This window comes from Carassius gibelio, chromosome A15, assembly GCF_023724105.1.
Source record: "Carassius gibelio isolate Cgi1373 ecotype wild population from Czech Republic chromosome A15, carGib1.2-hapl.c, whole genome shotgun sequence".
NCBI lineage: Eukaryota > Metazoa > Chordata > Actinopteri > Cypriniformes > Cyprinidae > Carassius > Carassius gibelio.
In genome coordinates this window covers 22,651,863-22,666,076 of record NC_068385.1, presented here as the reverse complement: position 1 = coordinate 22,666,076, position 14,214 = coordinate 22,651,863, and the positions used below count along the sequence as shown (strand labels likewise).

Sequence of the window (14,214 nt, the reverse complement as noted above, 5' to 3'; positions counted from 1 at the left end):
TTTCTGCTTCCGGAAGATCTGGCGCGCAGCTTCAAAAACACTCCAAACAGTGAGGTCAAAACAAGATTGTAAATCCTGCTCTCCTTAATTAGTCCATCTTTTTACAGTCCTTAATACGGGTTTAGCTGAGTTTCTGCCTGTAGGTTGGTATAAGATGAACCAGACAGTGATCAGAACGTCCCAAAGCTGCTCGTGGAACAGAGTGATATGCTTCCTTTATTGTGGCGTAACAGTGTTCCAATATATTACTCTCTTGTGGGACATGTGATGTGCCATCCATTTTTAAATGGATGCTTTTTGAAAGTAAAATTGAAATTGAAATTAAATTTCAACAAACAACATCTAAAATGAGCATTTTAAAATGCTAGTTTAATGTAGTAAGCAATGCGCTAAAAGATATGCAAATGAGGCCAGAATATTAATGCAACTTGTTTAATTACACCTTAAAGGGGTCATATATTTTTTTAAAGATCATTATTTTGTGTATTTAATGTAACAGAATATGTTGACATGCTTTAATTATTTTTAAAATACTCTACATTGTTGTATGGCCTCTATGCCCCGCTTTTCTCAGACATATTGTTTTTTTACAAAGGTCCTCCTTCCGACAAGGACAGTCTGCTCTGACTGGCCAACTGATCCAGTGCATTGAGACTGGCCAGACACCACAAGCACTCATCAGAAATGTAATGCCCCTTTCCATAATCATGAGCTTTTAAAATAAATGTAAAGACAGTTTATAATGTCCTTAGTTTTACCATCAGTTCAAGCCCGAAAGGTGAACAGAGTGGCATGGCAGACACAGTGATGACGCTCGTATGTGTTTGCAGAACACTCGTGAAGGTGATGTTAATTGTCAAACGAAACCAAATCTAACCTTTCAATTTATCAATATGATTACTTTATTGAGTGACATGCAGTGAGTTTAATCGGTGACATTATTAATAAATTCACTATCTGCGTCTTCTAGTCATTTCCGCAACCTGCTTCCCTTGGGGTTTTTAGACATAGAAAAGGCACAAAAAAACCTCTCAGAAGGACGATCAGATTTACTATTGCAATTCTCAATGCAGCATGAATGATAAACAATGGAGAAATTTTCCACAATCAAGACAGAAAATCTAATTACTGCCATGAATAGCGGAGAGGCAGCGTGGTCCTCTCAGTATGGTGGATAAACAAAGCAGCTTCCCAGAACTCAATGTGGTGTGACGTTTCACATTCTGTAAAAGCGCAAATGTCAAGATCATAATCAAGTCAATTAACAAGTGTTTTGTGTTACAACTGTAATATAGAACAAATTCTTAATCCTATTTCGTCTGGAATTATTTATTTCATCTGATTGGAAGCTTATTAAAATGCATGTTCATTCCTAGTAGACTTTGGTGTCAGACAATGCACACGTGTTATTTTGTTCTTTATTGATCTCATCCTCCTTGATCTCTTCATCATTTACCCCTCCTCCTCCCAACATCCTTGAGTGTGTGTGTGTGTATGTGTATGTGAGGGAGAGAGGGAGAGACGCTTGGGGGTTGTCTGAAGAACATATGTAGAATTGCAGACTCACGGTACTCGTTGTTGCACTAGTCAGGCTGTTAAACACAGGATGAGGTAAGGCTGGTTGTTGAGCAATTTTTCTTTTTCTTTTTCGCTCACATTCTCCCTCACTCTGCCTGTTCGTCTTTCCTCCACTCCCTCCCTTTCTCTTCATTTCTCTCATCTCATGTGGTGTGCGTATGGTATTCCCCAGACAGGTTTTTATGAAGCTACCCTAGCATGAACCTGAGTTGCTGTAATCTTTCTCTGTATCTCCTCCCTACATGCTGTTTGGATACTACGGTAAAACAATAGCAGGAATAGTGTGTGAGTGTGTGTGATGTTGCTTTCTTGCTCTGTGACTTGTTTGCTAAAGTAGAATCAGTGATGCTTTTTTTGAACAAAATGTAAGTATATATAAAAATATATACTTTGTGATGATGGTTGTGTGTGTGTGTGTGTGTGTGTGTGTGTGTGTGTGTGTGCTTTCGGTGAAGACAAACACCTGCTCGTATAGTGAGGGAAACACCCCACTCTGACCACTGTTACTTTGCGATCTCGTAATTCTGATATTTTATTGCACTTTTTTAATTTTTTTATTGACCTGTTAAATAAAAACATATTGTATTTGATATTAGATGACATTAATAACATTGCTAATTGGAAATAAAAACATTTGAAGGTGTTATTGTTGCTTTTGCAAAATGTGCTATGACAATGTTAGTGGCTGGATTCTATTTGGTTTCTAAGGTGTTGTGGGTTGTTTTTTGCAGGTTATTGTGTGACCTCTTATTATTTAGGGTGGTTGCTAGGGTGTTGCTAGTTTCTGTTTGAGTGGTTGTTAGTGCTAGAATTTTCTGGGTAGTTGTTTTTTTACATGTTGCTGTGTGATCACTAGACTGTTTAAGGTGGTTTACATGATGTTTCCATGCTGTTGTTAAGGTGTTGTGAGTGCTTGTTTGCATATTGCCATGTGGTTGGCAGGACGTTACTAAGGTGTTGTGAGAGGTTATTTACATTTTTCTATGCAGTCACTGAGTGTTCTGGGAGATTTCTAAAGGATTGCTGTTTGATTGTTAGCATTTTGCTATGTGCTCACTAGACTGTTTTGAGTGGTTGCTAGAGAGTCCTAACCAAATACCATTGTTCTTAATGGTATTTAAAACATGTTGTTATGCAGTCTCTCTCTATATATTTTTTTTTATTTGATGTAAATATATTAGAACAGAATATCATAGAATTGTAGGGTTAACCTCTCCTCAACAAGATACGGTGTGAAGTGTCATGTTGTCTGTTGGCCTACAAACAGTGTTACAGAACCTCTGGGCTACTGGTTTATTTAAATCCCTCATCCTTAAGATGAACAGTAGTAATAGCAATGCTTAGTAGACAGCACTAATAAAAAAAAAGTCCATATGCGTTTTTAAAATATAATTTGTGTCTTTTGTATCTTTTTTGTTCTATTCTAACTTCTATTAAATCAATTTTAAGAGGGAGAGGACGCTGGCGCTGTGTGTTCGCCGCTTCTCCACTCTGATCGCCCGTGATTTTTAAACTGTGTTTTTAAACTATGCTTATAACTGCAAGGGGCACCTACCTACTACTATTTTTGCTGCTGTGCTGGTGTTGTCTGCCAACTAGCGCTGTCTGGCTGACATTCTCGGTCAGAATGGCACTCCGCTATTCCAGCTCGCAACTTCGTGGACTACATCTCGCAACCACACCTGGATTTAATATCCCCATCATTAAAGAACTTGGACTCCTTCGCCGTCCGCGGTATATTCATAGAGGATCTGGTCGAAAATTCATCTTCCATAACCATCCAAACAGGATGGTTCAACAAGCATTCCTTCTCTCTGGTCATCCGTCGCATGCTTGACGCGTCATCAGAATGCCGCCGCTCCATTCACTATCAACAATTGAAATATCGCCTGCAAATATTCCAGCCTGCGAGGAGTGGATTTTAATGTTTTGTGTCCAGTTCAGAGATTCACCCCTCAGTCATTGGTTAAATTCGAACTCTTTAACACTCAATCCATCAATAATAAATCTGTACTGATTGAAGAACACATTAGGGAGAAAAGACTTGACTTCATGTGTTTAACAGAAACATGGCATCAGCCAGAGGTGTTCTCTGCCCTAAATGAAGCCTGTTCCCCTGGATACAGTTACTTGGAGGCAGCTCGCAGCACCGGCCGTGGTGGTGGCCTAGCTGTCATTCACCGACAGGACCTGGAGTTGTCCCGCATTACGCTGCCTGCGACATCTTCATGCGAGTGTCTAGCATTTAAATGCAAGCCTCCTTTTCCAATGACTGTTCTCCTTATTTATCGGCCCCCTAAGCAAAATTCTGTGTTTATCAGTTTCAGATCACAAGGTTGTGGCAATGGAGTTGCCCCTTCCTTTCTCTCACATCAAACCAAAGAGACAGATCTACTACAGAAAGTTGAAAAACATCAATGCGGATGTCCTGGTCCAGGACCTTCAACATATCTCCTCTCTCTCCATTGGCCTTTCTGACTTGGTTTCCGTTGCTGACTCGGTGGATTTTTATAACCAGTTCCTGAGCAGTCTCCTGGACCTCCATGCCCCTCTGATATCGAGGACCATCTCATTCACACGATCAGCACCTTGGTACACCTGCGAGCTGCGAAAGATGAAAGCGGCTGGGCGTGTCCTTGAGCGGCGGTTCAAGGCCTCTGGACTGACTGTTCACAAACAGGCATATAGGGAACAAAAGAGGGCTTATGCAGAAGCTCTGAGAAAAGCGCAGTCACGGTATTATTCCACTATCATCAATAACAATCCTGGAAACTCAAAACAACTTTTTTCAACAATAAACCACCTTCTCAAACCCCCCTTACTCTCCCACTCTGAGACCACTGAGGAGAGGTGTAATATGTTTATTACCTTTTTCAAACAAAAAGTAAATAATATCCCGTCTAAACTCACTACCACTGCTGCTCTGCCTTCTCCAACGGAAGATCCAGCATTGAAGATTGTCCAGCCCTTCAGCTCTTTCACTGATGTCACACAGGAAGAAGTGGAGGATGTTATCAGAAAGATGAAGCCGGCCACCTGTGCCCTGGATCCCTTCCCTTCCACTCTGCTGAAGGCCAACCTCTCTGTTGTCTCTCCATTCATCACCAAGATAATAAACAACTCCCTTCTGGTTGGTCATATCCCATCCACATTAAAAACCGCTGTCATCAACCCTCTACTTAAAAAACCAACTATGGACCCTGAAGTTCTCTGCAACTATAGGCCCATTTCAAACCTACCATTTCTATCAAAGGTTTTGGAAAAAACAGTTGCAGTACAACTTCATACTCACCTTAAAAAAAAATAACCTGTTTGAAAAATTTCAGTCGGGTTTCCGCCCTGGTCATAGCACTGAAACAGCCTTGGTCAGGATCACCAATGACCTTCTGATGGCAGCAGATTCTGGTTCCCCATCACTACTTATCCTGCTAGATCTAACAGCTGCTTTTGACACAGTAGACCACAACATTCTCTTACACCACCGGAAATAGACCATTGGACTTTCAGAAAATTTTTATGACTGGTTCATTTCATATCTGACTGGCAGAACTGAGTACGTTGCCCTGGGCAAAGCCAAATCACTCACTCATAATGTCACCTGTGGGGTTCCTCAGGGGCCTGTGCTGGGTCCCACACTTTTCTCCATTTACATGCTCCCCCTTGTCATTGTTATGCTGAAGATACACAGCTGTATTTAAGTACAACCTCCACTTTCTCTGCTCCCCTACCAACATCCACACTGACCACCTGCCTGGAGGAGATAGAGATGTGGATGAAGCTCAATTTCCTTCAGTTAAATTGCTCTAAAACTGATGCCATCTTAATTGGTACACCACATCAACTTCGCACTTCAACCATCACCAGCATCACTTTTTCCGGCCAAAATATCTCCCTTTCCACATCGGTCAGTAATTTAGGTGTCAAAATGGATCCTCATCTCACCTTTGACACCCACATTAAACACCTATGCAAGACCTCATTCTTCCATCTCAAGAACATTGCCAAACTCCGTCCAACACTCAGCATGGAGGATGCAGAGAAGCTCGTCCATGCCTTTGTTTCTTCCAGGCTGGACTACTGTAATGCACTCCTCATCGGGATCTCTGGCAAAAGCATCCAGAGACTTCAATACATCCAAAATAGCGCTGCCAGAATCCTGATGAGGGTGCCCAAGCATGAACACATCACCCCCATCCTGAAATCTCTTCACTGGCTCCCTGTCACACTGAGAATTGAGTATAAAGTTTCCCTCCTCACCCATCAGTGTATTCACGGACATGCCCCCCTCTACCTGCAGGAACTTCTCACCCACCCGACCTTTTCACACTCTGCACGCGCTCTTCGTTCTGCAAACTCAAACATCCTCCAAATTCCCAGAACAAAACTTTGCAGCATGGGTGATAGGGCCTTTTCATCGGCTGCTCCGAGGCTGTGGAATTCCCTCCCGGACTACCTAAGGGCCCCACAGACTACTGATGCTTTTAAACGCAACCTAAAAACATTTATTTTTATAAAAGCTTTTCAATGAACGTTTTTATAGGTTTATGTTGTTCTGTTTTCTTTTTATATTGAATTACTTTGATTTTTAGATCCTCTGTAGCACTTTGAGATTGTCCAAATGTAAAGTGCATTACAAATAAAATGTATTATTATTATTATTATTATTATTATTATTATTATTATTATTATTATTATTATTAATTTGATTTGTAAAAAGCAGACAATAGTTGCTATGTTAGCCATTCCATTTAATGCACAAATTACAAACTTTATTTTAAATATATATATGGGGCGTACCATGCTACCTTTTTTTTTTTTTTTTTACATGTACCATGGTATACTTTTGAAGTACTTTGTGAATACAGTGGAACATAGATTTCAGTACAATAGAAGTAGTATGGTACTACCATAGTACTTTTCACAGGGGCATTCACTGTCTGTATAGGTGTTTTAAAACAGCAGATCATGCTGTGGGATCTCAGCTGGCATTTGGAGCTGAATTAGTGTAGGATGTCAAAATGATGACTCATGCTGTATCATTTGCTAACATTGATTCAAGTATGGATCATAAACATTTAATTGTGTTGTGGCATCATTAAACATGCCCGGTATAGATATGGTTGTTTATGTCACTGTGGAGTAAATTTGTGTTACTTAATTTGTGCACAATAAGTGCTGATTAAGGCCTGTGCCATGGTTTATTTTAAGGCTTGAGGAACAAATGGTATAGTATTTGATCATGTTTGATGCAAGTATACTGCAGGGGGCTTGCAGTCCTTATAAGCTGTGAATTGGAAGGTAGTATTTGCCAATTGAGGGAATGAGTTTGGGGACTGGCAAAATATTAAGAATACTATAAATTCCCTTCTAACATAACTGTACCATATCTGTACTGTAACTGTCTGTTAATTACTTATTTACCAAACATTTTTGTAAAAATCTTCTTTGCCAGCTACAGAGTGATTTTGGTTGAGTGGCTCCACCACTGCCTGATTTCATGGACAATAAAAACTGCAAATTGCCTATGCAGTCTAAAAAATGTTTATCGAATACATAGAATCACATTGTGTGTTGTTCCATTTATTTTCCCCATACTTGTCAAATCTTGCATAATGCATTTGTGATGTGTATGTAAGAATACTGTATGTCTCTTTGGAAGGCTGTTCCTAGCCAGAGGTGGGCAGCATTTTAATTAAAATACTGTATTTAATTTTTAAATACTGTATTTAATAATATGTATTTAATTACTTTTGAGTATTTTCTCATTTGCTGGACAAAAAAATAATAATAAATCGGATGTCTTTTGTAGACAATTACTTTGTATTAAAAATGCTTAAAATACTCAATTAGGTCATTTTATTCTCAGATAATAGAGTAACTTTCTTTACCTGTGTTGAACTATAGCCTATCACAGTTTTTGGCTGGATGCAAGTGAATCAAATGACATCCTTTTGGATCCATAGATGGAGACTTAATTCGCTCATGGTTGAATCCAACTAAAAAAAAAAAAAAAAAAAAAAAAAAAACAATGAAAGAAACTGGTTCTGGGTTCTGGTTTAGTATGTACTAAAATATATATGATCAGATATTAGCTTTCATAAATGTAATGGTCCTCATCTGTTGACATGGCCAAAACAGTGAGTAAACATGACTCACTGACATCATCACTCGCTTGCATGACTATGGAGTGTGTGCACGAGCACAAGCAGTAAGTTGCTGGCTGCAGTTCATTTAATGGCCACTGGCCACTCGCTAATAACAAGATGGCCACTGGCCACTCGCTAATAACAAGAGTTTCTGAATTCTACATAGAGCCCCTTTAACAGCCAAATATCCACATTTTTAGGTGCTAATCTTCATTGTTGACTGTGAAAACACTTGAGCCGTCCTCTTGCACTGGATTGTTCCACAGGACTGTTAAAGTTTTGACAAGTTGATGCGATAAAAAAAAAGGCAGTGAAATAATAAAGGGTAGATATGCTTTATGGTATACACACAAACACAGTCAGTTGTGTCTTAAGTAAACATAAAATAAATAATTATGTATCAATATGTTGGATCCATGTATGCATTTCGAAGTGACAGTAGCTTAACATACCTACTGCTGTTTATATCCTTAATTGTAATCTAACGATAAGACAGAGAAAACTCACTGCTCTTGACTGAATTACTTAAGCAGCTTTAACAATTATCTAATTTAATTCATAGTGTAGAAACTGCAGTTTTATTTTACATTTAATCAATATTTTATTTCTTACTGAAATGCTGTTAGACTACTGTACATGAATAACATTAAGGATGTTTATGATAATCTTTTTTCATAAAATATAAAATTTCATCTATATCTTTCTTAAATTGCATTAGTCCTATATTATTGTTTATTTGCATTGGTGTGATTATTTTTGAATAATAAAGATCAAATAAATTAAAAATAGCTCTATTTTGATATACATCATTGCAATAAATAAAAAAATTGGCCATGCTGCCCACCTCTTGAGGATAAATATAGCATTTTTTTTCTGTCTGTAGAAGGTCAGTTTTGTGCATCTTCTTAAATTAAAAGTTTTACAATATGAAGAATAGATTATTATGCTGAAGTAAATGGCTCATGCATCCTGGCTAATGCACAATAATTTTTTAGTGTTAGGGTAAAAGAAAATGTTGTTTACAGGTTGTTCAAGGAGAGGAAAGCGCTTCTCTCTCTTATGTGTGTGTCAAACACTTTTACTAAATGTGTTTTATCTTACTCTACTATAATTTAATTGTCTCTTGCACTTTAAATGATTGCTTGCAAATAATGTTTTTTAATTTTATTTTAAAATGATAAATTACTTGTATTTTTTATTAAAAATTGTATCCATAAACAGGCATGCACAAGATCTGTTTTCCTCAGATTCATTCATTCATACATGTCAATTTATTACTAAATTGTTCATTATTACTAGATAACTAATTAGACAATGCTTTGAGCACATCTTTAAATCCATTCCTCTCCGTAATTGTCCCTTACACTCATGTGAGCTTGCAGGTTCTGTGTGTATTTTGCAGAGTGAGAATGCTGCCGTGAAGGAGAGAGAGTTGTCCCTGCAGTTAGCCAGGATCAGAGATGATGTGGGTAAGTCTGCTCTGGCTCTGAGGTAAAAAAAAAAAAAAAAAAACTGTAATAAATGGGAAATGTTAGTTTATCAAACCAGTATTTGGTGTTATAATTGGCAACCTAAGTGATAGATTTATATATGCTAAATCTGAATCTATTTTCCTTTTTCTTTTTCTGTTCCTTTTTTTTTTTTTTTTTTAATCAAGTGACATTTTGATTATCATTTATTATTTTTTTTGCTATAAAATAAAAAATCACACAAATCAGATTTCTGAATGCTAAGATAAAAAAATGAAGATGTGTTTTAAAGTGCAAATTTGCTATTTACAAACCCCGTATTTAATGAATAGAAAATAAAACGGCTCATGTTTTATTTAATTTGTTCACCAGAATAATTACCAAGATTAAAAGTGACAGGGTTGCAAATTTATCAACATCAACATTTTTTGAAGGTTAAACAGGAACTTTCACTGACTTTAGCAAATTATTTGTATCTCTAGTGGTCAGTGTTCAGCGGTGGGAGTGTCTGCAGGGTGAGAAGGCCCAACTGGAGCAGAGTTTTGAGCGGGAGCTGAAAGGACTACAAGAGGAGCAACAGCAGGAGCTCAAGGCCCTACAGCAGAGACTGGTAGAGGATTGCACCTCTGAGATACAGCGACTCCAGCAACAGCAGAACAGCCACCTGGTGCAGCTGCGTTCCCAGCACCAGGAACAGGTGAGATGAGGAAATAACAGGGTATAAAGGCCAAGATTATCATTGACACACCTTGGAAGAGTCATTTATTTTAGCACTGTAAACAAAGGACTTTAAGGTATGAAGGCGTATGAGGGTTAAGAAAGCCCAGAAGGTGGTTACATGTCTTTGTAGTCTGATGATGCACTAATCATTCTCCCCTTAAGCCCAAAATATACTTCGGTTTGACACAAATGCTCAGAGTATGTGTACAGACAAACACACTTTATTAAGTTAGCATCATGTGCACTGTATGCATACTCTAGTGTATGCATAAAAAGTATAGCATATTTTGTCGCCATTGCTTGATTAAATTTTGCAACCAAAATCCATTGTCATGCAAATGTCATTTTAATGGGAATCATAAAAATGAAAAATTTCACCTGAACAATTTCCAGTGGGAAGAAAAAGAAAAGAAAGAAAATTCCCTATTCAAGTTCTGTGAACTTTGACACACAAATAACACCAGCCAATCAACCATCTTGGTTCACCAGTGGCATCTGTGTGAGTGTAGATTTGTAACTTAGTAGAAAAGCTTCTAAGTTCACCGAGGAAGATCACAAAGAAAATTCAAATTGTCCACAATTCTCAAATGAAACATAGTGCTAATCTAAATTGGTTTGGTATTAATAAAGAGAGAGCCAACAGAGTGATATAAGATTAAAACAATGTATTACAGTATTTTTTTATAGACAACAGTCAAATATAAATTGTAAAATGTTTCAAATGACCAGTCAGAATAAACAGTCAATATTCCCGAGTGCCTTGTAAAAAAAAAAATATATATATACATATTTTTAAATGACAACCATTTTTGTTTTTCATATAAGATCGAGGAAATGAGTGAAAAACATGAGAGGGCCGTGATGGAGATGGAAGCGACACATGGTGCCACATTGGTCACTTTACAGGAAGAACACACCAGAACTGTCAAGAGTGAGTCCTGCTGACAGACATATCTATCACACTCCCAGAAATTGAAGCAACTGTGTCTAAAGACATAGAGAGCTGCCTACTTATGCCGCGTTTCCACCGAAATTAACCAGAACATTTGTACCAGTAACTTTTCCCCCCACACTAAAGTCTAAAGTACCGGGAAAATAGTCTGGTGATGTAGGTCTGTGCGCGTTTCTCAATACAAAGGCTGATTTTGGACTTGCATCCTCGGTAGTTCAGGCAAATCCGGTAATTCTGCAAACAGCAGCGTCTTGATAACATCAGTCAGCTCGTCTTGGCTACTGCAATTTTCTGCTCTGCACATTTACAATAAAATGAAATAGGATATCAAATACCACTGCCTCATTTCGTTTTCATTTAAACATAATAATAGCAGCAGAAATGTACTTACCTCAAATAAAAGCTGGGGCATTTATTTACCTGAACTGCAGAAGGTAACAGGCTTTTATTTGAAGCACACTTTTATTAGATGCAGGCCTTTATTTCTAATTCCATCTGTTTAATAAGTAATTGTTTTGAATAACCCGTTTTAAATTAAAAGCGATAGCATTTCAGTGGACAGAGATCATAACATTAGCACAGAATCAGTTCACAATCAATCACCAAAAGAATCAGTTCGGTTCAGATGCTCTGTGTGTCAGTCTGCTTCACGCTGAATCACGCATGTGCAGTATCATCAGCTCCACGGTTCACGAATCGGAAGCGTCTGACAGAAACGGTTCTCGGTTCAGTGTACTGGTGATCCGAAAACCGATGCAACTGGTTCTTGACTCGAGAACGAGAAACGCTCCGGCAGTGGGCGTGTACGTTCGTTATCTGGCTCTTCTGCACAAATTTTCCCTGGCCTTTATTTAAAACCGGCCTTTATTTGTGGCCCGGTGTTTATTTGACTACCGGTTTTTATTTGAGGAATTACGGTATTCAGGGAATTGTATATATATGCCACCATTACAATAAAACGAAATATTATATCAATTTGCCTTTTTTATTTTCAGTTGAACATATAGATACATTTAATACAGAACCTTTTTAATACAGATTACCTGTTAGATTTACCCAAAACAAATTATATTTTATGTTGTACCACAAAAGAGACATCAGAGCCAGCGGCACATATCAGATGGTTTAGCCGAGGTGAGGCTGCTCTCAGTGGATACATGAAAACTAAGCTCCCGCTGATTGCGTGGAGCTGACCATCTCGAAATCAGCGAGAAACATTTTTAAATAGGCGCTGTTTTAAACATCTACATTCTCGCCTGAAATACTTTTAAAATTACATTTCATGACACAATAACAGTAATATTTTGACAATGATCTGAATAAATGGTGGTTGAAATCACAATGCTGCGTGAACTCAACCAATCAGGATGTTTAGCGCCCAAGTCCCACCTTCGAAAGTTCCGGAACTTTGAAAAAGTACTACCTCACCAGCAGGGACTTTCTGAGGGGCATTTTTATTACTTTACCTGGAACTTTATTTAGTTCCCGGTTCTTGCGGTGGAAAACCCACCTAGTACCAGGCCTAGTCCCTAGTTCCTGGGTAAAGTTCCTGTTGTGGAAACAAGGCTCTAAACATCATTATTAGGGTTTCCTAGCCTAAAAGCTATATAATACCATATAGGTTTAGCTCTCATTTACCACTATGAGAGCTCTATTGATATCTGGTGGAAGTCCCTGCTAACAGCATAACTACAGACAGCTGAAAAAAAAAACCCTGTCTGTTAAATGTTAATTATATTTAGTGCTGTCAAACGATTAATCACGATTAATCACATCCAAGAGAATTAAAATGTTGTTTACATATTCTAAGTATATATTCTATTCTATTATTATATATTTTAATTATATGACCAGCACCTGTGTGTATATATATATATATATATATATATATATATATATATATATATATATATATATATATATATATATATATATATATATGTATATATATATATGTATATATGTATGTATTTTGTGTATTTAATAATAAATATACACAGTACACACACATATTTTGTAAACAAAAACTAACTTTTATTTTGTATTTGATTAATTGTTTGACAGCACAAATTTTCATCAGTGCGGTACTAACATGAACTGGTTATTTGTTTTTAGACCTGAAGACGGCACATGAGCAGCAAAAGAAGTCAATGGAAGAGGAATTTGAGAATCTCAGGCTCTCACTGCAGGTACTGTGTGTCCTCACTTTTAATGCCATCATGCATTGTACATTGTTTTGACCCTTTTATGTATAATGGCATGTGTAAGGGTGTGTGTTTCTGTTCTGTTTCTGCTGTGTTTAGGATCAGGTGGACACCTTGACATTTCAGAACCGTGCTCTACGAGACCGGGCCAAACGCTTCGAAGAAGCACTGCGCAGAAGCACGGATGAGCAAATAGTGGTACTCTTCTTGATATTATTTTGTGAGTGTGTGTATGGCCAGTGGTATTAAAAGAAAAATCATTGTATTATCTGTGTCCACAAAAGAAAGAGATTTATACGTATCTGGAGTGATGGTGGGTGAATAACCAGCTCTGTACTGTATACCCTGGACATCCTGGTATGCTTTTAAACAATACAGAAACATTCTGGACACTTGTTTACTGCTTTGTAGTTAATTTTAGTTTTAGTTTTAATTATAATCAAATGTATATTCAGTTAATTATATGGATAGTTCTGGGATGTATATATGTAGTAGTTTGCATCGTTTTTTTGTTTGCGTATGTACAGGATGCTCTTGCTCCGTATCAGCATATTGAGGAGGACATGAAGAGTCTTAAAGAGGTTCTGGAGATGAAGAATCAGCAGATTCATCAACAGGAGCTAAAAATTTCAGAGCTGGAAAAAATGGTAAATAAAATTGAGAGACATAAATAAAATGTTAAAGATAGCTTTAAATATTAAAGATGCGATGAAGATTACGTTCCTGTACTCATAAACAAAATTCACTTTATCAGATATACACATTTATACTTCGGGCTGTTGAAGCGTTCTGTTTGGTTAACGAACATTGTGAGATGTGCAATTATTTTCAGGGAAATGCACAGCTGAAGTAGTTCCATGTTGATATCCCTTTGCCAAATGATTTGTTACTCCAAAAGTCTGTACAGTCTACAGTAGCAAAATAAAAAAACCCACGATGGGACTGACCGTGCAAACAACAAGAAGATAAAAAGACAAATTATTTCCATGTTTTTATCACAAAATTATGTTTTATTTGTCCTGGTCTCTCCCACTCAAACATGCACACATACAGTATTACATACATTCACACGGAAACATGCACACACACAGAAATGTGGTGTCACCGCTGCTCTAACAATTTTATCAGAAAAATAAATTATCAAC

At 37.5% G+C, this 14,214-nt stretch overlaps 1 protein-coding gene across 1 annotated transcript in view; it reads left to right on the top strand.

The window, feature by feature from the left end:
• Window positions 1–14,214, top strand: part of LOC128028894 (microtubule-associated tumor suppressor candidate 2-like) — a 41,615-nt gene that overhangs the window by 19,644 nt on the left and 7,757 nt on the right. The window contains 6 exon segments of the mRNA XM_052616213.1: window positions 9,127–9,193; window positions 9,676–9,890; window positions 10,739–10,844; window positions 12,981–13,054; window positions 13,169–13,267; window positions 13,597–13,716. Of these exon segments, the coding sequence (XP_052472173.1) occupies window positions 9,127–9,193; window positions 9,676–9,890; window positions 10,739–10,844; window positions 12,981–13,054; window positions 13,169–13,267; window positions 13,597–13,716 (681 nt within the window).